Source organism: Maylandia zebra, linkage group LG10 (genome assembly GCF_041146795.1).
Source record: "Maylandia zebra isolate NMK-2024a linkage group LG10, Mzebra_GT3a, whole genome shotgun sequence".
Taxonomy (NCBI): Eukaryota; Metazoa; Chordata; class Actinopteri; order Cichliformes; family Cichlidae; genus Maylandia; species Maylandia zebra.
This window is the reverse complement of record NC_135176.1, coordinates 8145784-8170779: the sequence shown is the minus strand read 5'-3', so window position 1 is coordinate 8170779 and position 24996 is coordinate 8145784. Positions and strand designations below refer to the sequence as shown.

Here is a 24996-nt window from a genome sequence, read left to right as displayed (position 1 = left end):
AGTTCAGTTTTTGAAAATAAAATTCTGCATTTTTTTTTACCTCTGTTTCTATTTTACAGTCAATCAAAGCACGCACCTATTAACAAATGTCAAACTTTCCTCTCTTTCTGAGCCCTCTGAGCTTTTATACACTAATGTGTTTCTGCTAAGCTAATCATTAATGATCATAAAAAAGGGAGGTTATATCACCCAGAGACAATTAAATCCTGCTCAGCTGTCCATGGAGTTTAGGCCCAGGCGAGCAACAATGTTGACACAAGGAGCAGACACAGATCAAGAGCCCACCAGGCCAACGTGGAGCAGACAGATAGAGTTCACTTTGGCCGGCATCGGCTGTGCTGTAGGTCTGGGTAATGTCTGGAGGTTCCCCTATCTTTGCTACCGGAGTGGAGGAGGTGAGAAATCAAACATTTGTTACATCTTCGAACAGAACTGTGGTAATGTGCCGCCCTCTGTAATCCCTGCACACACAGGACTAAAAATGGTTGACTGTATGTGTTGTGTTGTTAGTGAGTGCGATTTCAAACTATTTTTTAAATTTGACTTTTGTTTTGTTGTTGTTGTTGTTGTTTTTAATGAGGCATGGCGCTTCATAAACCCATACTATAATCTGGCTTTATACTTGCAAATTTTGCAGAATCGTTAATATTTGTATGGGGTCAAACTTTGCCTGACAGTAATTCGTGTGTGCCAAAGTTAAAGTTTAAATGATGTCATAAAACTACCACAGTCTTGGCCTTCTTTCTGAAAATGTGCTTAACTCACTATTACTTCTTGGCAGGTGCCTTTCTGGTGCCATACCTGCTCATGCTGGTGGTGTTGGGCATCCCTCTGCTTTACATGGAGCTGACTGTGGGGCAGTACACAAGGAGAGGTCCTGTACTTGCTCTGGCTACTGTCTGCCCACTGTTAAAAGGTGCTTTGACTAAATTTTGGTGTCCAGTGTTAAAAATGTATAGCGGAGAAATTTATTTTGATGCATGTTTTATCTGACCTCAGGAGTGGGAATTGCATCGGTGGCCATCTCCTTCATTATGTGTACCTACTACAATGTCGTCATCACCTGGGCTCTCTATTACCTCTTCAGCTCCTTCCGGGCACCACTACCATGGCAAAACTGCAACAATACTTGGAACACACCTAACTGCACCAATCACGCTACCAACAGCAGCTACTCCTCCACAGCTAGCCAAGAGTTCTTCAAGTATGTTTCATTGGATGTGATCACTATTTCTGCAGATTATTAAATCCAACTAAATAATGACTGAGTTTGAGCAGCATTATAAAATTAAAGTAATTTTTAAAAAGACTGAACTGGTTACACAAGGTAACTTCTGGGGATTATGTCAGAGGTGAAACAAAAAAAAAAACTTGATACAACAACAACTGTAACTGGATGTACAACCTATCAGAGTCACGTGAGAGCTATCAAAGTGAAGGTCACAGATAAGAAATGAGCAAACTGATAGAATATTTTACTGAAGTGTGATAAATCTTAGGACACATGTCACCTTTATTGGCTTTGATCTGTTTCACTTTCTAGTTTTAGCAAGGGAAAGATTCTCAGAAAGAACTTACTCACAGTGAAAATCTTGCAGTAAACAGCAGATTAAGACCTCACATTTTCAGATTTACTTATAAACTCATTAACTCATTTCACTCCAGTTAATGGATAAGCGTAGGAAAGGAATGTGGGTTCAAGTTACTTGAATCCTTTAATTTCCATGTGTTTATCAACCACTTATTAAATTTATGATCCAAAATCCTGCAGCTGACAGGAGCTAGAAACAGAGAACACATTTCTCCTGTGTTGGCTTCTCTTCACTGGCTCCTTGTTTATGTCACGGATCTGGATCATTTTGACACAGCTTTTTCAGTTTCTTATATTTTGGTATATTTCTGTATTATGATTCATGTTCTGGTTCTATTTTGATTATTATTCTAGATTTAGTTCAGTGTCAAGTCTGCATCTTTGTAAATTATTTCTTGTTTCCTGTTTTACTTTGAAGGTTCATGTCTGATGTCAGTGTGTTCAGTTTTACTTGCCCCCTGTTTCTTTAGCCCAAATCTCTCCCAGCTGTGTCTCCCTCCTGTTTCCCATTCCCTGATTACTCCCTTTGTATATAAGCCCTGTGTTTTCCTTTGCTCTCTGTTGTGTCGTTAACGGCTGCTCACCCTCATTTTCACTGTGTGTTCCGTTTTCTCGTTTGCCTGCCTGTTAGTTTATTTGTTTTCCCAGTGTAGTTCGTTTTCTGTGCAAAACCGAGTATCTTAAGTTCTCCTCTGCCTCCGTGAGTCCTGCGTTTGGGTCCAATCTAGCCTGCCTGACAGCACACAGTCATGACAGTTTAATCTGCAATTTAATTCAAAACTGTCTCCTAATATACAAGGTCTTGAATAATCAGGCAAAAGTGCGCTTTGCTCTCAGACGGCTAATTTACTTGTGGTTCCTATTTATTTAAAAGTATTTGCATATGTGCATTGGAGTATTCAAAAGTAGAATGTGAAGCAGAGCCTTCAGCTTTCAGGCCCCTCTTCTGTGGAACCAGCTCCCAGTTTGGATTTGGGAGACAGACACCCGCTCTACTTTTAAGATTAAGCTTAAAATTTTCCATATTGATAAAATTTATACTTATGGCTGGATCAGGTGACCCTGCACCCTCCCTTACCTATGCTGCAATACGCCTAGGTTGCTATTGGCTTTCCATGGTGCACTAAATGTTTCTTCTTCACTCACTCATTGTGTGTTTATACACCATCCTTCATTTAATGATTACTTATTGTTAAACTGTGACTCTCTTCTACACTGATTCTTCTGTTCTGTCTCCCTTCCCTCAAACCCAACCGGTCGTTGCAGATGGCCACTCCTCCCTGAGCCTTGTTCGGGAGTTTTTTTCCCCCCACTGGTGCCAAGTGCCTCCTCTCATCTGATGAGTCCATGTTAAGTGAATGGAACTGAAGTGAATGTGTGTTTCAATTGTACTATGCAGTATTGCTCATTCTACAGGAAAGTAACTTGTGAGATAAAAGTGTACAAGTAGGAAAAATATTCACATGCATGAAAATCAAACCCATATTGTTTAACCTCTGAATGTAGAATTTTCCACATGAATGCACATCTTTACCTTTTGTAGAGAAATAAAAAACTGTTCTGAAGATACATACTTATAGTGGATATCAAATTAACTTGTATGGTTAAAAAGCAAGAAACTGCAAACACTGAATCAGATATGTCAAAAGGTCTATTTTAATGACTTCCTGACATCTGATTGGATTGAATGTTTTTTCACAACAGGACAGACAGTGTTTTTGAATCTGGCCCATGTGTTTAGCTTTAAGGCATGCCTTTGGGCACTCAGAATATTAATGTTTTTCTAATTTCTTTTACTGTGGCACCTTTCAGATATAAGATGCTAGAGCAGACTAGTGGAGTAGAGGATACAGGAGTGCTCCGGTGGGATCTTTTCCTCATTCTCATTCTGGCCTGGATCCTCATTTACTTTTGCATCTTTAAGGGGGTGAAATCAACAGGCAAGGTGAGAGAGAAACTGAGACCTGAGCAAAAAAAGAAAAAAAAAAAAGAAAGAAAGTGGAGCACTGGACCACAGTTAATACCATATATACGTTTTCTGTGTGCAGGTGGTGTACTTTACTGCCCTGTTCCCGTATGTTATTCTGATTGCCCTGCTGATCAATAATGCACAGCTTCCTGGAGCATTAGAGGGGATAAAGTTCTTCATTGTGCCTGTGTGGGATGAGCTGCTCTCAGTAGAGGTAAGAAACAAGAGAAGAAATGAGTAGTAGCTTTGGAGGAGTACCCTAACTGTTCTAGCAGCGGGGAGAGTCGTGTTATTACTGATAATCTGTGTTGGTACTGATTAGCGTGTGTTTCAGGTGTGGGTGAATGCTGCGGCTCAAATCTTTAACTCCATTGGAATTGGTTTTGGCTCGCTCATGGCAATGTCCAGCTACAATGACTTCAACAACAACATTTTGAAGTAAATGTTTGACCGCCAGTTCTTGAAAATAGCTGTGATTTCTTGTTAGTGATTTAAAAGATGTCTTGTCTCCCCACAGGGACACACTGAGCATATCCATTATCAACTCCATAACCAGCATCCTGGCAGGGTTTGTCATTTTCTCTGCCTTTGGGTATATGTCATACCTGCAGGGCATTCCTGTCAGTGATCTGGCTGTGGATGGTAAGAAAAAAAAGGGATGACTGTTTGTGAGTGATTTCTTTTTTTAAATTAGTGAGTGAGTCTATTCTCAAAGGATCTAGCCTCCACTTTGCCTAATGTCAGATGGGAATAAGTGATAAGAAAATACACTGCTCAAAAAAAATGAAAGGAACACTATGAAAACACATCCAACCTCAATGGGAAAAAAAAGAAATTATGCTAGATATCGATACTGATATGGACTGGGTAATGTGTTAGGAATGAAAAGATTCCACATTGTTCAGTTGAAGGGAAAGTTATCAACCCACAGAGGGCAGAATTTAACACAACACAGCAAACCTGCTGGAAATGGTACGCATTGATGTGCCGTCCTGCAGCAGACACCTCAGTAGGGTGCAGGCATTGCCTCATGCGACCTGCAGTGACACTGACCCAAGCCAAATAGAAAATGGGGGGAAAAAAAATCAGTGAGAAAATATAAGGAGGTAGAAAAACCTCAGTGGCCTCCAACTGTAACACCAACCTGTTTTGGGGGGTTTTCTCATTGTTGCCCATCTAGTGCATCTGTTGTTAATTTCAGTTATACCGAAGCAGCTGAAGCTGATTAACACCCCTTCTGACTCTTATATAATCTCTCAGAAGTTTAATTAACCACATTTTATGATTCTGTACTCTGATTAAAAAGTGTTCATTGATTTTTTTTTTTTTTATTATTTATTTTTTTTGAGCAGTGTAGGTGAATGGGGACATAAAGTAAGGTTGGAGCTGAAGAAGGATTGTCTTGTCTTTACAGATTATTGATCTGGACAATATGTTACAATAATATTGCAATAATGTTACAGTAACACAAATTTGATTGAAATATTTTTATAAAGTCACAGTCATCTGTTATTAAGAAGAATTGCTTGTTCAGTTATAAATGCTGCTCTGACATCTTACGTGTCTTATTGTACAGGTCCAGGACTAGTTTTTGTTGTTTACCCGCAAGCCTTTGCCAACATGCCAGTGGCTCAGCTCTGGGCAGTGTTGTTCTTCTTTATGCTGCTTTGCCTCGGACTGGACAGTGAGGTACTTTACTGGTAACCTCAGGATGGGAATTCATGTTTGCATAGTGTTTCATAACGAAATTCTTATGTCCCACTCCCACACTGCAGTTTGCAATGGTTGAAGTGATGGTCACCAGCCTCATGGATCAATTCTACAAAGACGTGATTCACATTTTCAAGAAAAAGGAACTGTTTGTTCTTGCGGTTTGTTTCGTAGCCTGCCTCTTTGGAATTCCTTGTGTCATGCAGGTACAAACTGTATTTCCTGCTTGAATTTGAACCAAATAAAAAAGATATTGAAGGGTGCTCATTTTCCCTTCCTTGCTGTCCTAAAGAGTATGCCTTTGTCCAGGTGGGAATCTATGTTTTCCAGCTGATGGATCATTACACTGCCATAGTATCCATCATGTTTCTGGCATTCTTTGAGGTCATGGCCACCTGTTGGATTTATGGTGAGAGACATGTGTTTCATTCATTGCACACTTAGAATGATGTAGCACTTTTTTTGGCAGTATCTTAACACATTTTATGGCCATGTGTAGTATCCGAGTTTCACTCTAATTAAACAGCGATTAGAGTCTCTAATCTGCCAGCATGCAAATAAAATGTGCACAGATGTTTATTGACAAGTAAAGGTTGGTCCAAAGTACTTCTCCATCTGCAGGTGTAAAAAGACTTTCAGCCAACCTGGAGGAGATGAATGGACACAAAGCAAACATCTTCTTCAGACTGTGTTGGCTTATAGTTGCTCCTGTGCTCATCACTGTATGTTAACAGGCATTTGTTTTATTCACATGAATATAATGTAGATTTTCATCTGAAATAATTAAAACTTAAATCCAAACTTAAATTGTTTGCTCCTTGATACAGGTCATCCTGATTTTCTCCATCATTCAATTCAAACCTGCCCGCTATGGGGAGTACGTCTTCCCTCCCTGGGGTCAGGGGGTCGGCTGGATCATTGCTTTGGCCTCCATCATCTGGATTCCTCTGGGTGCCATTCACACTTTGTGGGTGCTGCCTGGCTCCATCATGGAGGTGATGTACATATCATATGCATAGACACTATGTTGCCAGAAGTATTCACTCACCCATCCAAATCATTCAATTAAGGTCTTCCAATCACTTTCATGGCCACAAGTGTATACAATCACACACCTAGGTGTGCAGGCTGCTTCTGCGAACATTTGTGAAAGAATGGATCACTCTCAGGAGCACCATGAATTCCAGTGTGGTACTGTGACAGGATGCCACCCATGCAGTGAGTCCGGTCTTAAAGCTGTTAGTGGTCTTACAACAAAATGGAAGCAATTGGGAACGACAGCAACAAGTAGTAGGCAGTGTAAACTCACAGAGTGGTGTCAGTGGATGCGCTGAAGCACATAGTTCACAGAGGTCACCAACTTTCAGTAGAGTCAGGAGAACACCACTTGTCTGACTGCACTGCACCAAGCATACAGTTTGGTGGATAATTGTGTGGGGTACTTTTCAAGAGTTGGGCTTGGCCCTTGAGTTCCAGCGATAGGAACTCTTAATGCTTCAGCATACCAAGACATTTTGGACAATTTCATGCTCACAATTTTAGGGATGGCCCCTTCCTGTTCCAACATGCCTGCATATACAAAGTAAGGTCCATAAAGACATGGATGAGTGAGTTTGGTGTGGGAGAACTTGACTGGCCTGCACAGAGTCCTGACCCTAATAGAACAGCATTGAAATTGAAAACTAGAGCGGAGATTGTCAGCTGGGCCTGCTCGTCCATCATCAGCATCTGACCTCACAAATGTGCTTCTGGAAAAATGGCCAAAAAATTCCCATAAACATTCCTTGTGGAAAGCCTTTCCAGAAGAGTTGAAGCTGTTATATCTTTACATTAAACCCTATGGATTAAGAATGGGATGTCACTCGGTTCAAATATGTCTGAAGTCAGACGAGTAAATATTTTTAGCAATATAGTGTAGTACTCACGCACATGTTCATATATAATCAAGCTGTGTGGAAATAATTTTACTTCATTTCTCGTGCAGAAATTAAAGCTGTCCCTCACACCGTATGCGCTGAATGAAAAGTCAAACATGCCGTACTATGAGAGGGGAGGACCAGGTGGAAATCCACCCATCGCTGTCATCAGCCCCAGCTTCGATCTACCTGAAAAGCATCCTGCTGAGACGTACTTCTGATGCCTCAGTGTTTTGCAGGCCACCTACAGTGGCAGATTACTGTTAAGCTTTAACTAATCACAGATTTATGTCTTCAATCTTTGTCAATTTTCTGGTCAAATTTAACCAACACGTGTTACAAGAATGTACATGATTGTGATCCATATCTACTATGCAGAGCATTTAATGCAACAGGATTTTTTTTTTTCTGGAAAGACGTTGTTTAGAATTAGCTGTCACTGTGTGTATCTTCAGTGTACTTCTTTGTGAAAGAGCTCCAAAGGGCAAAGGAGTAGACTTCGCACATTTCACTGCCCTCGTTTATGGAAACTTTGCTAACAGTGCCATCTTTTGGCCACATGAATTCAAACATGAGCCATACTTACATTGTAATGTACTGTCATTTTAAATTTACAGTATTTATAGTAACATTTTTCTAGTGATCAACTTAAACCACTGTCAGCTTATTATTGCAGACTCATATGTGAATGGACACCAAAAAATGATTCAATATGTCAGGTGTAATAAAAGCAGTTTCAACGTCTACAGAAAACAGAAACATAACTACTTATGGGCGACTTTTTATTTATTCATTTAATGAGAAAGTTCCAACAGAAGGGTACATGGTTCTAGTAATACACGTGCACAGAGTTAGTTTCCTCCACTACAGAATTTTCCAGTGTGTCCTTCTTGTAACTCCTCAGAAATGAATACAAAGTGCAGAACATCTGAAGTTATACAGGCAAAAAAGGGAGATGCCCCTATGCTTCACATACAAAGGGTTTCTCTCCTTATGAATGGAATATGCTGAATATGAATGTGTTTGGAATGAATGTGTTAAATATGTTTGTGAAAACATAAAGGTAGTAAGGGTGGCAGGATGCACAGACTGCTTATGGTTACTGTCGGTATGACTTACTTAGCCTTGTCTAGCTTTTAGTTAATGTGAGCCCACATCTATCTCTAATCAAAAGTTAAAATATTTATTAGAAAAATGAAATGGAAAAAAACTTGTCTCTTATAAACAGCAATTACCAATTTTCAATTTCATTTCAAAAAGATATGTCATATAAACTACAAAAAAAACAAACAAATGGAAAAAGAAATAAAATCGTGCAATCAATGGCATACGCTTCCCTCTGAAGTGATGGCCAAGCAGATGACCACACAACACAGCAGCAACTCTCTCTATTTGTTCCTATTGTAGTCTGGATTTGGCTCAGTTCAGCCCTGAGCCCAACAATTCACACATGCCACTTTGCTGCACTCAGTAGTATTTTTGTAGTGTTTTCCAAAGTCCATGCCCTTCATTTTGTTGCACAGCTTCCATAAGCCTTCTGCCTTTGTTGACCACCGCCCCTGCAGACCTGACACAGCTGTAGTTGATTTTTTAATACCATCCCACCCCCCACAATCTTTGCACAGCAGAGGCTGCTAAGGAGTCACCGTGGTGCTGTCTGTCTGCTCCTCCTGCAGCTCACTCTTCTGCTGCTATGACACCTGCTCCACTGGCCTCATCTGCACATCTCCGATCTGAAGATAGAAAACACTCAGGAATCAGCTACCACTCAACTACAAGTCAGTACTGTAACAGTCCCAGACAGACAGAAATACCTGGACGTGAGGAGGGGCACTGAGGACAAATGTGACTGCACTGGCTATGTCTTCTGCTTTCAAACACTGCAAAGCAGAGGGAAAAGGTTTTATTAGCACAACAGCAGATCGATAATTTCACATTTGTTGACTTCAGTGATGTGCACAGCCTTACTTTCATACTCTCGTACACTGAAGCTGCCTTTTCTGGATCGCTGTTGTGGTGTCGGAAGGCAAACTCCGTCTCCACTATTCCAGGAGATATACACTGCAGGGCAGGAAAATGAATGACAAATGTGCTCTTTACATACAGGGTCATGGTGTCTACAAATATGAAGACGTCAAAATGAAAACTTTTAAAGATACCACATATACAATAAATACGACTCTTTATAATTAAACACACGTGTGTGAGTTAAAAATGAACAGCAGGGTCAAATCAAGTATCTGATTGAACTTCAAAACATGCTTTCAAACGCATTTTATAGAAGTGAAGACAAAACAAAATTATGATTGTTACACCTTCAACATACTGTGCAGTTTATTTTTACAAGCATTTCCAGGCATTTGTGACTGGAATCGTCCCGATTTTGCAGACTAACGAGAAAGTGGGCTAGCGAGCCCATCATCATCGTCATCCTCAGTGTTTCCATGGGAGTACATTTAACAGCGAGCGATCGTAGCTCAGGAGTTGGCAGTTTGTCTTGTAATCGGAAGGTTGCCGGTTTGAGCCCCGGCTTAGCCAGTCTCGGTCATTGTGTCCTTGGGCAAGACACTTCACCTACCGCCAACTGGTGATGGCCAGAGGGGCCGATGGTGTGATATGGCAGCCTCGCTTCTGTCAGTCTGCCCCAAGGCCGCTGTGGCTACAACTGTAGCTTGCCTCCACCAGTGTGTGAATGAATAGGGGAAGAGGGTCTCGAAAAGCGCTATATAAATGCAATCCATTATTATTAACAAACATTACAGACTCATCCAAACTGAATTCAACACAGTATCAGATTTTTTAAAGGCTTTTTAGGCTTAACACTCCCACTTTATGCTGGACTACGTCTGTGTTGTCTGCTCGGAGTCCTCTTCACACTGTTGGATTTTATGTGATCCCATGTTTCACTAAGCTAAAGACAAACCTTTGCACTATAATGCAACGACTAACTCACTGTGGCTCTGATGTGGGTGTTTGCCTCTCGAAGCTCTTGCCGTATTCCCTCAGTCAGAGCAGTCACAGCATATTTAGTGGCACAGTAGAAGTGCTCATCGGCACTTGGCACCACTCGGTGCCCACCCATACTGTAGAAAATGAGAAAGATGAGAAAGATATATGAGCCGGTAATTGCTTTTTGTAGCTCAACGCTGATTCAACACCAAGTAGCCAATCCTCTGAATTTCCTGTGGTGTTCTTTTAAATGACTTAACCAGTGCATTATTAGATTTCAAACTCTGTATCACTTAATATCGGATATCTCTATAGCCTTAAAACACTCACAGAGCTATAGCTCTAAACAACATTTGTGTCAAAGTTTAAATTCCCATTTTTAATTAAGGCAATTCTAAGAAAACCTATATTGATAAAAATAAATGCTAATATAACAAATCTATAAACAGTTTTCAGTTCAACATGTGGGTGTTCTTTGCATTGCTCTACATCCAAAATGTGCCAGATGGGGCTTAAAATTGGCTTTACTTAATGCCTGCAGGATTAAAATCACCCAGAACAAACTGGCTGAGGTATTTTCACATTAATCTATAGCTTTGTTCCTAGAATTGTATGTTCCTTGTATAGCTTACCTATTAATATTGATAATGTGGCCATCATCCACATTCCTCTCCTTCATTGATTTGTACGCCTCACGGGTGCAGATGGACAAGGCTAAGACATTCACCTGCAGCAGAGGTGAACACAGCACATTTCTTTAACTTTAAAATAACCTACAGTATGCATGTATTCACACATCGGTGTATGAACCATTCAGCTACAACTTAAAAAAAGAAAAGAAAAAAAAAAGACAGAAAATGAGAATCATTTGTGAGATTTGCTTGTACTTTATTGTAAAGAATTTCCAATGATGAAAGCTGTTCACTGGGTCAGTGTGTTAAACCATCTGAACCTGCTGCTCCTGTCCAGCTTGTAGCCTCCAAACTGCTTCCGTAGTGACATTGAGAGAGAGCAGGTTACCACGAGTGTGCAAGCAAGATAGGGGGAGGTGACCAAACAAGGTCAGTGTGCAGATTAAATACAGGCTAAAAATACACTGCTGTACACGTTCAAGTGGGCTGCCATGACAACAGATGAGCAAGAGCCAGAAATGCTGGACTCTGGAGACAGAGATTTGGGTGCAGGGGGGTCTCCAGTGGTCAAGAGCTCAATGAATCAAAAGTCTCAACAAGAGACATAGTGCTGGCTTTCATTAGCAGGCCTCTGCTGTGCCAGAGTCTCTCCCCAGAGCCAATGAAGCGGCCTTTGTGAGGGGAGGGAGCAGTGTGTATGTGTGCTTTTACTCACTGAACAACACAAAAACAAGACTTGGACTCATAGTGAGCAACCTCCTCCTTCTGCTTCACTGTTTAATAGTAGTAATCAATATCACATAAGAGGAAGCTCTAACCTTCCCTTTTTTGCGTTAATATTATTGTCAGCGATCCAACTCACATCGATCATGTTCCTCCAGCCCTCTGTCCTGCCACTGAGCAAAGGCTCATTGTGGGCCAGTCCAGCATTGTTGATGCATACGTCAACGCCCTTGTGCAGTGTCTTGATTGCTGAGAACATGGACAAGATCTCCTCTTCATTGGACAGGTCACATTTGTAAGGGATCAGCGTGCCGCTGTAGCCCGCACTCTGACATTCTGCTGCCAGCTTCTGAAAAAGATAAATCACACCCAGTTTGACTGCACTGATATATTTGTTAAAGAATAATCACTACAAAATGTCAAGTGCTGTTAATGACCAACTGATTAACTTTCAAGACCACGATTAAGATTACATCAAACAACCCACCCACTCAGGAGAGCGTGGAGAACACACAGCACAGCACCAAAAAACTAGATAGTCTGTCAGTCAAACCACCCAATGATTCCCCCACTCAATTATAAAAAGCATATTAACCGAAATTCCGCATTTGACCAAAATCATAACCATGACCCCTCATAAGAAGACGCCAGCTTTGCACTGATACGGACAGGCTGAGCTCACTACAGGTCGAGCAGGCTGCACTCTAACCAGGTCAGCTGGCCGTCCACCACTATCGGCGTACGATACAAACTGACACAGATCCCCCTGCTAGGCACAGCTGTGCCAGTCACCTGATGCCTTGCTCTGGGTGCCAGTAAGACAGAGGCAGCAGGGGTGTGGGGGGCAGGTGGAACACCAAAATGATGCACAGCACTATAATGTCAAGGATAAAATGTTTCAAACTGCACTGGTGTTAGAATTTGTCATAGACTGCATATAAACGACAAACACTGCGAGTCACCTCACAGAAGCCAGGAATTACCATATTTGAACAAGAGGGTGGAGTGCCAAGTTATTAACCAACGCTAGCTGGCTTGGTTAGAAAGATACCTTGATAAACTGTTACAGGTTTATCATACAGGTATAGTAGGTATCTACTAATAAGTGCTAAATGACATACACTATAATACAGACTGGAAACCTGTCCAGGGTGTACTCTTTCTCTAACCATCCTAGCTAGCTTGGTTAGCAATTGTAGTATCCATGACAGGAACTCACTGATGTGAACAATCAACAGTAAATGTTGGTTTTGGTCTCAATCCCACATAAGAAAACAAAAAGGGATTATTTACAGGTAAGTCCCTTTGTACTGCTGGCCAGGCATACAAGAAGCAATCCATCATAGCCTTGGCAGAGATGCCAACTTGTGCACCAGAGAAAAGATAAGAGACCCAAAATGCCAAGCGGCCACACAACATGTTGAGAGAGTGATGATTTATTCAAACGCTCCCGACACTCAGAAGAGAGTTTACCTGCCCAAAACACATCATTAGCCAATAAAGACCTAATCACACTTCCGTGTCCCTCCCTTCCCCTGCAAATGAACCCCATTTTACAAGCAGAGCATGTTGTAAAGATAAAACACACATCTTCTCATAGTTCAAAGTTCACAAAACCTTATGTGATCAAACGTGTCACAGAAATGACACGTGATGAGCTGTTGTTACGTTAGGCACCTACATCAGGGCACAGCAGGATGTAGTAAGAATATAAATGATTAAAAACAGCAGAACAGAGCTGGCTGTCACTCACCAAACGTAGCACATACTGTTTTATCTACAATGTCTATATGACTATATTGTGGCACCTGATCTACAGTACAGTCTGAACATGATTCCTCTGCAGCCACCCCTTTAGAGAACTTGTTAAAGCCTGTTTTTATAATCAGGACGATATTGGATTGAGGAATCATTTTGATGTTTTTCTCTAAAATGTATAATAGAGAGAATGCCCCCCATCTTACATGTCGCAGCGTGCAGATTTCCCTGCTCGTCCTTTAAGCCGTTTAACTTGGATTATCCAGAAAGAAGGCATTACCCAAACAAAGCTGTTAAAATGCTAAACCGCTGAAAACACTACAAGCAACTCTTTTGCTCGTGCTGTAGACAGGTGAACCGCTCCCTTTATGCACATTACCTGTGGTAAGCTGTGAAGTGCGGTCTGTTTCACTACAATAAGTCAATTATCTGAGCTGCCTTTAGACCAGCCCTCTTTACTTCACACTTGCCTGAGTCCGTTTAGAGACTGGCCCTCAGGCACGAATGAGCAGGCAGAGAGCCTGCTGGAGAGGCTCTGTGGAGTTTAACGTAAAGGGGAAGCAGGGCCAGTCTTTTGTTAGAGAGGGGGAATTAGTTGTGTTACTGTGGCTGAAGCGGGAGCAGCAGAACAAACCGGGTGTGATCTCGGTCCAACGACAGGAAGTCTCAGGCTGTGAATCTCTGTGTGTTTGTGTATGTAGGTGTGTTCTGGCACCAGATGCACCACTGTAGTTAGTACCAGACCTCATAAAGGCCACAGCAATAGAGCATGCTGTCCTGCAGATAAGCAGCCAGGTCTGAAAACACAACAGCAGCATAGTTGGAAAATCCAAGATTCATTCATCACCATCCAAACTAAACCAATGAAATATGTTTTGGCGTATTGTGAAACAGAACTTTAACCTCCTAGGACCTGGCGTCCACATATGTGGACATCACATTTTGGGTTATTTAGACTAAAATACTCAATTTTGCTCTACATGGGCCTGATATCCACTTACGAGGACATTATACTGCCACTGTTCTATCAGAATTTGAAACGAATATCCTCATATGTGGCTCTTATTTTTCTTAAAAACAAAAATAAGGTAAAAAAGAAAAAATCTGGTAATTCTTTGTTTTTACATTCATTGGGCCCCAATATGCCCAAATATAAAGAGAAATTAAAAATGCATGTTGTGGAAGAGTTCAGGTCTTAGGAGGTTAACGATACAGGCTAGAAAAGCCCTAAGACAATGACAACTAGCAGTGATGTTAAATAGCAAAACACAGTGTCCCCCAGGACACCTTGCCCCCAAGGTGTCCTGGGGGACACCTTGGATGGATGGTATGTTTCTTTGGACAAGATTGACAAAATGTAAACGCTTTTACAAGAGATCTACCAACCAACTGGTCAGGGACTGACTTAGCTGGTCAATCTCATAGATGTTTAATTATGAGTGTATGTTTCAGGCATGCACAACATATACACACACAGCAGCACAGGCAAATAATCACTTGCACGGTCACAGCCATGCACCAACTTGTTGTTAGTGTGGAAGCTCTTCACTTGAGTGAAGACACCAGGTTTGGGAAAGTAAACCGTGGGGGGCCCACCACAAAAACGTTTGTAATAACAAATCTAATCCGATACCTAAATCATCTTCACCGAGCTGAACATGGACATCAGAGCCAGCCACAAGCCAGCAGCCTCGGTATGAGGAAAGAAGTCTCGGTATGAGACTTTTTTGTAATTGGGTTTATATGAAAATATCAATTTGCAGAGAAGAAAAGTAGAAAAGTAAACTGGACATAAAAAAAGAATCTTTACCAGCCTGTCATGCTTTGGGGAAATCTAAGTCAGCCAAGAAAATTGCTGTTGAGACTAGACTGTCTTGTAAAAGCCTATCAAATAGTAGTAAAGTAACTGATAACACAGGAGGTGAATGAAATTCAAACAACAAAATATGATATAACAGACTATTAGAGTAATGTATTTACAAAGTGCCCTGCAGCAGTCTCATGTACATGTAATAGTCACATTCGTGGCCTGTACGCCCTGCAGGAGGCTGGTCGTCAAAGCAAGGAAGGGCCATCATTGTTCCACACCACGTTTATCAATCACTCACTCACTCATGTGGAACTGGTGTAAAACACACCAGCAAAGCAGCTTAGAAGAGATAAAAATAAAGATGCCAATGTGCTGAAGGCAGAGAAGCTATAAGTGGTGAGCCAGATCAATAGCACAAGGCAGCAGCCATGAGCTGAGAGAGCTGAAAAATTAGATTAGTCTCAGGCTGACTCAGTTCTCTTGTAAAAAAAAAAAAAAGGAAAAAAAGGGAGGGACTGTGTTATAGGGCACTGTGGCTCATCTGGTAGGTGGCTAAAAAAAAAACTAAATCAAAAGATGTAATGCAGCCATAATTCAGTCAGTGATCCCTCCCCTCTTCATCCTTCCTGTCCAGTCTTTTAAGTACCTGGGTGACACACAAAACAATTTAGCCTGTCACGATGCATTTTCATCCTCATTACAGGGGCTGTTGTCCAGTGATTACAAAAAGTGTTCAGGAGGAGGGAGGGAGAGCGTGTTGGCAGGCAGAAAGTGAAACAGAAGGAGGGAGAAAGAGAAAATGCATCCTGAAGCAGGCTGCATAAAGCTTATCAAAACACACTCAGTTTTCAGTATGCTTTACAGGAAGGCAGAAGAATACAAGCACAAGATGGCAAGTGCAAGCTTCAATGAAAAGTCAGGGCAATCACAAAACAGAGAACCAAAATAACATTTGGATATGTTAAAAAATAATTTAAAAAAACTTGTAGCCACAGATCGGGCTAAGACACTTGAGTTTGCTAAGCTGTGTCATTCACTCTACAGCTCAACTATCATTCTGTGACATGAAAATGCACTCAAGTGTCATTCACAGTTTGACTGCGGGGTCAAGGGTGAAAGTAAGCTGTATAATAGGATTGCAGTAGGGTAGGAAGGACGGTTGTGCAATTATCTTGTGTTCATGCTGCCACTAAAAGGTCTAAAGGTTGAACAGAGTGGTTTTATAGTGCTTTTCTCATGGAACACTCTAATCAAGACAAGGAGATACGGAAAATAATTACAGCCTTTCTTAGTAAGTCACCAACACGCTGGGGAGTTCCCAGCAACGAGGGATCAAGAAGAAGGCGAAAATGCCTCCCAGCGCTTTGACAAAAATGTCACAGTGGGCACACAGTGTGCACACTGACTTTGATTTCAAACACACTAGCATGCAAATCTAAAATCAATGATTACGTGTGCATGACCAGGTATATGTAACTGGCTCCAAAGAAATGCTTTTAGAACTCTGACATGCTAAAGGTGCTGCAGGCAGCCAGGTGTTGTGTAACAAACTGGTGCAACCAGTGTGGTTACATTTTACTTTGGAAAAACCAAGTGATAATGCCCAAGTGAAGGTAGACGCATGTCTTTTAGCCTCTGAAAACAGTTTGATGGGGAAACTTTTCAACTATGTGTCAATAACAAATAACTACAAAATCCAGCCTTTATTCTTACGTTCACAAGGTCATCATATGATTTTTAAAAAATGGCTCTCCAGTTCTGTTTGTAGTTGAAACATGCTGAGGGGGTGAAGCTTCCATGCATCACATTGGTTTAACAGCTCATGTGATGGGTTGTTTGTGCACCTGATTGTGGCTGTCGTTACGGCAACTTTGCGCTCACTGCCACCCTGATGCTGGCTATGAACCACATCACTACGCATGCACCCTGATGCTGGCTATGAACCACATCGCTACGCATGCACCCTGATGCTGGCTATGAACCACATCGCTACGCATGCACCCTGATGCTGGCTATGAACCACATCACTACGCATGCACCCTGATGCTGGCTATGAACCACATCGCTACGCATGCAAAGTTTGTTGATGACCTGAGTCCGGAGGAGACAACAAAAAACAAACCCCCCCCCCCCCCCCCCCCCCCCCACACACACACACACACACACACACACACTGGAGAGTTGATCCAACACGAAAACTTTCAAAGTGGGCCAGCCTGGCCTATTTAACATGTGAGTCTAGAGTAGCCATAAAACGTCTCCAATATCAGACAAACACCCAATTACAAATCCAGTTTGGCTGCTGATGAAGTGAGAACAATCCAATTTGCATTCCTTCACCCCACCCCCACCCCACAGCCTCAAAAAAAGGCTGGAACTTGGTGAACTCGTCGCTGATTTGGAGTACATAGCACCATAAAACTCCTCTATTCAAAGATCCTGACCTGCTGCTACAGTGTTCAAGACATTTCAGTCCTTCTGCACTTCACGTTTTGCCGCACACAATTTCACATATCATACATGCAAAAAGGAAGAAAACTGGATTCCAGCAAGTCTTTGACAGTACAGAACAGGATAGGACAGGAAGAGCTCCACCTATCACAGCAGGAAACCCGGGGAGAGAATGTCAGTGCCATTAAACTTCACACCTGGAAGGATGATAAGCACAGACAGGACAGCACAGCGGTGGTGCAGGGAGAAAGGCCCGTAGGGGTCACTGAGCTGCCTCAATCTATCAGACTTCTAACTTCTTCATATCCAACTAATGGTGAAGCAATTAAGACCATTTAGAGCTTTCAAAAATCTATACAGAGCAGTGAAAAGAAGGTTGCTTTTAATTAAAAAATGCAGGAATACTGCTTGTGTTTCAGTAATGCTTTAATAATGTATTAGAGTTATAAATGTATCTTGCTTTCCTCTCACAGAGCCTGCCAGTATGCAATAAGTGAAAATTAAGTTTCAAACAAATGATTACTTCTGACTACAGTAAGAGAGTAGAAATTGAATTTGTATCAGTGTCAGAAATCTGCATCTACATGCAGTTTGGACTGCTGCTTTCCTATTTGAGAAAATGCTCTTATTTTTTGTGCCTATGTCAATGTTGCTCCTCTCAGGAGGGATAGGGGCTGGGGACTGAATCCATGGAAACACAGTTTATTAATTAGGTATACGTCTCTGTCAGCTCACAGCTCAAGTGGAAAGCGTGCAGTCAGTGGAAAGGCTTTCTGCATGGGTAAGACAAAAGCAAGCCGAAGGAGCTGTGAGGTAACCTGATGAGCTCAAGAGAAATTTGATATGAGGGGGGAAAAAAGGATATGTGGAAGGAGAGATAGCAGCAAATATATTAGTACTATACTGCTACAAATGGGAGCTTTGGAGAAAATGTTTAAACAGCTATTTAACTATGTGGTTTGTTCTAAAAGAAAGAAAGAATTTGTACTAAAACAGGGCCAAAATGCAAAGTGAGGCAGAAGATTTTAGACAAATAGGTAAAGCTGTTTGACCTGACCCACTTCAAATCCTTTCTGCAGTAAAATCTATTCACTGTGAAACAACAGCACAGTTTGCTCAGACACGACCTAGAGGAGGTGGTCAAGACAGCTTCAGATTTGCAGACAGAGACGTAGATTGCTTTATTACTGTGCCACCTCAGCTTTAGAAGCATGACTGAGCACCTTTTACCTCCTTCAGAATAAGCATGATGCTGAAGCAGGTCAGCCAGTGCCTGAAATTAAACTTCAGGCTCACCCGCCAAGAGCTTTGAGTTTTAAATTAGGATTTACTCACGCACGTAAAAGATGCCCGTGCCAGAGGCTACTGTGTGCAACAAGCGGTGAGTCAGACATCTGTTTGTTATTAGCCCATTGAATAAAGTGAGCTGGATCACAGGGACGAAGTCTTAAAAAATGAATAAAAAGCACTTTATTCAAGGGCTATTATCTCCACTGACAGTCTCGATGAGGAAATACACATAATCTGCCTTTCGTATTTCATATTCTCAGTATTCTAATCCCAGAATGTTTTCTTTTGCTGAGCTGATTTTTTTTTTTCATCTTAGATTATCTCCTTTGGGCATACTTTAGGCAGAATCCCTGTGGCATCTATTGCAAACAAAACCCTCCATCAGTCTGTTCAGCACTAGAAGCCGCAAATGATGTTTGCTAAATTTATCTGATCTAAAACTGCAGCTGCCAAAGCTTTGATTTTTGACATGCGCTTCACTTGTCCAACGCTTCAAAAGCAGGCTGGATGTCTGGGTTTGATTTCATCTGCTTCAAATGGACCTGTGTACAGACAAATATATATTTCTATATATAAATAAAGAATTCAATTCAACTCAATTCATTTATATAGTGCAAAATCACAGCAACAGTCGCTACAAGGCAGTTTATATTGCAAGTTAAAGACTAATATAATACAGAGGAAACCTATAATCAAAGAACCCCTTATAAGCAAGCATTTGGTGACAGTGGCAAGGAAAAGCTCCCTTTTAACAGGAAAAAACCTCAGACAGAACCAGGCCCAGGAAGGGGCAGCCATCTGCCATGACTGCTTGGGAGTGAGGGGAGGGAGATGGGCCACAAGTTACAAGAGTCAGTATTTTAATGACAACTAATGATTAAATGCAAATTAGGTAAGTGAAGAAAAAACACTTGCCTCATGGGAAGGCCTACTGTCGCATAACTAAGGGAAGATTCAGGGTCACCTGATTCAGTGCTAAATATATGCTTTGTCAAAAAGGAAAACTTTAAGGGTAGACAGGACAGGATTTTTTTTTTTAGAGAGGGTGTCTGTCTCCTGAATCCAAACTGGGAGCTGGTTCCACAGAAGAGGGGCTTAAATCTGAAGGCTCTGTCTCCCATTCCACTTTTTTAATAGGACAGGAAACACAAGTAAGCTAGCAGTCTGAGAGACCAGACAAATGTTCTTTCTGGAATTAGTGTGGATTAAGACCAATGACTATGTAAGAGGCAGACATTACTATCATGAAGTCATTTACTGGTTTCTAGGATTGCATTCTGGGCACACTATGGGTCCGTAAGTAGACTGATTTATGAGAAAATTGGATGCCAAGTGAAAAGTTTTTGGTTAAGAAGTCACGTTAACAGTGTATGGGGAAACAGACACAGACACGGTTACCTGGTAATTAGTGTTAATTAACAGACAAATCTATCACAAACATTTTACCCACTGAGATTAAAACAGAGACTTCTGAGACTGACTTTACTACAATTACCACACAGCAAGTCACATCACTTTCATATACTTGCAGCTAGCATGCTCCAAAAGTTACCAAAACATTTAACTTACAAAACTAAGTTTAACTAATAAATATAAAGTCACCTAATAAAATAAAACTCTGTATAGTAGAGTATCTTGATGCATACTCAATTTGTCTAGGTAAAGAAATCCGACAAATTTGATTCTGTACTTCTGGATGTTGTTTTCAGTGGGAGAAACATTATTGAAAACACAACATCCACATGGACAGAATCAACTTTCTGTGATCGGCACACTATCATATTCAGATTTTCCATGACTGTTTCTTCACGTTGTGATGAATAGCAACCACGTTCATTCTCTTATGAATGTGTGTTTATTACTGCCTCCTAATATACCGTGTAAGCAGAAACAACATGCATATACGAGCTGTGCAGGCCTGAGTGACTCAGAGGTCTTAAGATGAACAAATCAGCAAGTGTGCTCTTCTTCTTTGGTGTCAGATCTTAGGCCAAACTAAACCATTCTAAAACAATTCTGCTTGGTTGTGCCCCTCCTTACCCCCTTCTTTTACGCTACTATGATGCAGTGCCTGCATGATGTGTGCATCGTGCTTTTCTTGGCATACGTTAAGATTGCAAGAACGCCATTTCTAAATGTTTAGCATCTTCAAAAAACACATGGACACGTTTTACAAGAGCCTTCTTCCAACAAAATAAAAGCTTCTCCCACTGGTCTTACAAGATTTCAAAGGAATAAATGAGAAGCCGTGTTTCCTCTACTTGGATGCTGTCTCCATTCCTGCACAAAGCCCATGGTGACCACATGTCTCCCTCCAGCTTGCAGCTCCCCTACTGCCTTCACTATAGTTTCACAGACAACAAACCAATAGTGCTGCCACTACTCTCCACTCCACTTTCTCAGAGTTTTCTTTACCCAGAAAACAAAAAAATCTTCTCACTTTACTCATTGTTTTAGCTCATCTAACACGAGGGATAACGCAGCTGTTAAAAACACTAACTACAGCAACATTATTTCCCAGAGTAAAAGGAATAAAAAACTGAAGTGACTTCAAGAACAATTGCTTTGTGATACATTGCATTTCCCACTAGCAGCATACCAGCTCTACAGCAAGAGCCCAGTTTACACAGCAGGGAGAGTACAATACTGTCTTTGTCCTGCAACTCACACACACACTCTAAAGTCTTGTACGAGTGATGGTTCTGCCTTAATCTGACAGAAACCTTTCATTCTTCACACCCTCATAAACACAACTATTAGCTGAAGCTTGTATCTATGTACTATAAAATCACAAAAAAGTGCTTCAATGCTTGGTCACTTAGTGGACAAACCAATGAGTGCCTACTACCTGACCCCCTCAGAATCAGCTGATATTTTTGTGCAATAACTGCAGTTTAAAAAAAAGTAACTTAAAAGCAATGCAAATCAATTTAGGGGGGGGGTTGGCCTATCCCAGCCACCATAGGGCGAGAGGCAGTGTACACCCTGGACAGGTCTCTGGGCTGTCACAGGGTTAACACAAAGAGAAAGACAACCATTCACAATCACACCTATGGGCAATTTGGAGTCACAAACACAAACAATGAAAAAAGACCGAAAACACCAACTTGTCTCCTTGTAATTCACGCTTTCACAACAACACGGCATTTGGAGTTCCTAATACCCATGTTGCGACAATAATCCTGTAAAGGTTAGTGAAATGCAAACTGTTAATGCAAACTGTGGAGATGCAGAAACTGCTGGTTATTTAAAAAAAGGCACATTCTTATCTCTTATCTCTTTGTTTAAAGGAACTCAATCATTGTTATCAATCCCAGCACCAGCTCTTAAATGACATCCAATCATTATTCAGTTGCTCGTGTTTGCATGCAGCTCGTGCTCACACCATGTGTGAGCTAGCATTAGCATAAAACAGCAATGAGAAACACATAACACTGTCATATATCACTATAACACATGATTTCATGTACTGTATGCTGTATAAAGAGACCAGCAATTAAGTATAATTATGACAACCTGATTCATGTTGGATAGCTAAGATCTACACCGGGCAAGCTAGCATTAGCCAGCACATTGAGAGCTCAACCTTGGATGTGATTGCAAAAAACAAACAAGTTCCAGTGATGCTGACTGTAGCTTTCACCCTGATGGCTAAAATGCCACTTGGTTGTTTATGTACTAAAGTGGAGAAATTACTTGATATTCAACGTAGCAGCTAGCTGGCTAACCTAAACTTGCAAAAAATACTACCTAAGCCCGCATCGGTACCGGTTTAAGTTGTTCTTACATGTTTGAACCTTGGTTGTGCTGGAAGCATCAGTTAAATTGATGGTTAACATCAGTGATTAATAACATTTTGACGCTGGGAGCAGAAGACAAGCACTGAGTTACTGATGAGTGAGCGCAACTGTCACATCTTTAAGTTTTCACTGAAACTTTAAACCAAGTTCTTCACAATGTGCTGTTAGAAGCTACCGAGAAGGCCAGAAATGTTCTCATCTTTGAAAGTTGCATTAAAAGTCATTCAGTTTAATTCATTTTCATCAATGGATGAAAGGAATGTTGCATAGGAATATTTAATTTAATGGAATTGACTGATGTTAAAGCATGAGAAGGAAAGAAAATGTTAAGAATCCAAATACTGACATACTTAAAGGATACATACAGTACAACACCTTTTATATACACATATGACAGAGTTAACAAATACAACACATTGGCTGTCTCAAAGGTGGCGATGTGTGAATGCAGTAGGCGTTCTGCAACACAGCACTGGAATCTCTGGGCTGACAAGATGTGAAGCTTAATAATTGGCCAACAGGTTAAGCAGGGTGCACCGCCTTACAGTTAAGCAAGAGTTAGTGGGACAGGGCCTATAACACCTACCTCTGGGGAAGCGTGGGTGTTACTCCAGTACTATAAAGAGTTTATGCCTGTTCCTCTGTCAACCACTGAAATATTTTTTGAATCAAATCCACAGTTCAAAGAGTTAATGTCAGTTCAAACATAATCACTCACAACACTAATTACATTCAGTTATGAGAGGGGGACTTAAATAGTAACTGGATGAGTCTTTTACTATCATAGTGGGGTTTATGTAAGCCCTCTGTGATACCAGTAATTAAGCAAAATGTGTGTGCATCCAGACGGACCAAAACAAAAGTTTCAGTGGAACTTCTCCAGAATTTATTTTTTAATAACATTGTCATTTTCCATGCGTTTTGATTATTATATTGTTTAACATAATCTAATGAGCTAAATTAAAATGAACTAAACAAGTATAGATAATACTTGCACACACATTTTACAACAACTTGAGGGGTGTAAAGCTGGTGGTTTATATGTTTTGATTTACTTGTTATTCATGTTTGACTGAAAAATGCTTATTACATTAGGCTTATTACACTGTTATCTATGTAATCTATGTAAAATTAACGTTTAATAACATTTGGGACTTTGAATGTATCAGGCGGTTAATAAGATTGTAAAAATCTATTTCTGGCTATGTAAGAAGAAAATATGGGTCATTTGTTTGTTTGTTTGTTTTTGAATCCGTGCTTTTCTTGCTGTGGGCTCTGTCCCACACAATAGTCAGTTAACTAGTATATCTTACTTAAATGCAATAAAGCTTCTGACTGACGTCGCTGGGGAAGATTAACCAAGAGAAAGGGAAACGAATAATAGAAAACGTAATGAATTAGGGGTGTGGCTGGCTATGTGGTGGGTGGGGGTGCAGGTACAGGAGCATCACTGCCTTCTGATTTAATGGGTGGTACTTTCTCTGAGTGGAAGTCCAAAGTACAACAATGTCCCAGCAGTAATATGGAAAATTGGCAACATTAGCTAGTCGGAATTTAGCTATTATTTACACCTCTTACGACCGTTTGACCTTTTTAATTTGAATTTCGGCACAATCTGTTATAAAACCGTGTGTTTAAATTGACCAAATAAATAATATCGATTTAACTGGCTGTGATACTGGGGCTAAAGGTTTTTAGCTGAAATTGATGTTAGCTAGCTGTAGCTACTTTGTTGTTGCTTTAAACAGAGCTAGCTTCTCCTTTGAGTCGAACAGACTTGTTTCACAACATTAATTGATATTTTTCATTAAAATCACCCACCTCTATTTTGTCGACATTCCTGGCACAACCAACAACCCTCATGCCTTGCTGGACCAGTGCCCGGGCTACAGCGGCTCCGATTCCCACCGAGGCGCCGGTCACCAGGGCCACTCTGCCTTTCCACCGCTCCATCTCTCCACCGGCACTGTAGCTACACAAAACAGCCGCCCCTATGCTGCACCTCTACCTGCTTAGTTCAAGCTCCTACAGCTGGGACTGCAGCTATTATGTGCGATAGGTTCAAAATTAAGGCTGTAGTAGGTTCGGGCTCTTGTATCAGTCTGAAGCATCCAGGACAGCAGTAACCACTGCGCGTAAACCCGAATCCACGCGCTCCTCTGGCCGAAATATGAAAAGTCCAGGCGTGAGTAAATGTTTGGTTCACATCACCTCCCACTTTCTTTTTCAGCCCTGGGGCCTTTACTTTTTTTTTTTCCCCCCTTGTGGTTAAATGCCGCCCTCCGCCGGGCATTACGAGAACAACAACAAAGGTATGTTGCTTTCATGTATTTCCTGCAAATCAAAGTTTTTACTTTAATTTTTGAACTCTCACGCGGTTTGGGTAACCATGCGAGA

The 24996-nt window shown here is 41.1% G+C and overlaps 2 protein-coding genes across 3 annotated transcripts; one reads left to right on the top strand and one right to left on the bottom strand.

Moving 5' to 3' along the window:
- Nucleotides 1–227: 227 nt before the first annotated feature.
- si:ch211-283g2.1 (sodium- and chloride-dependent GABA transporter ine) lies at nt 228–7950 on the top strand. 2 transcript variants are annotated; one of them, XM_004557432.2, is made up of 13 exons: nt 228–395; nt 782–916; nt 1000–1204; nt 3404–3536; nt 3640–3774; nt 3895–3998; nt 4078–4202; nt 5137–5249; nt 5336–5476; nt 5580–5679; nt 5892–5992; nt 6098–6265; nt 7255–7950. In XM_004557432.2, exons 1-13 carry the CDS (start codon nt 248–250, stop codon nt 7405–7407), a joined length of 1761 nt encoding a protein of 586 aa, XP_004557489.1. In that variant the 5' UTR covers nt 228–247; the 3' UTR covers nt 7408–7950. The 2 variants fall into 2 exon arrangements, with proteins under 2 accessions (XP_004557489.1, XP_004557488.1); XM_004557431.2 differs by having other exon boundaries at nt 3883–3998.
- Nucleotides 7951–7954: 4 nt separating this feature from the next.
- dhrs11a (dehydrogenase/reductase 11a) lies at nt 7955–24813 on the bottom strand. The gene is made up of 7 exons (XM_004557433.3): nt 24421–24813; nt 11630–11839; nt 10768–10862; nt 10140–10269; nt 9155–9247; nt 9001–9066; nt 7955–8919 (listed from the first exon to the last, which is right to left on the bottom strand). The coding sequence occupies exons 1-7, from the start codon at nt 24550–24552 to the stop codon at nt 8878–8880; spliced, it is 768 nt and encodes a 255-aa protein (XP_004557490.1). The 5' UTR covers nt 24553–24813; the 3' UTR covers nt 7955–8877.
- Nucleotides 24814–24996: the final 183 nt, after the last annotated feature.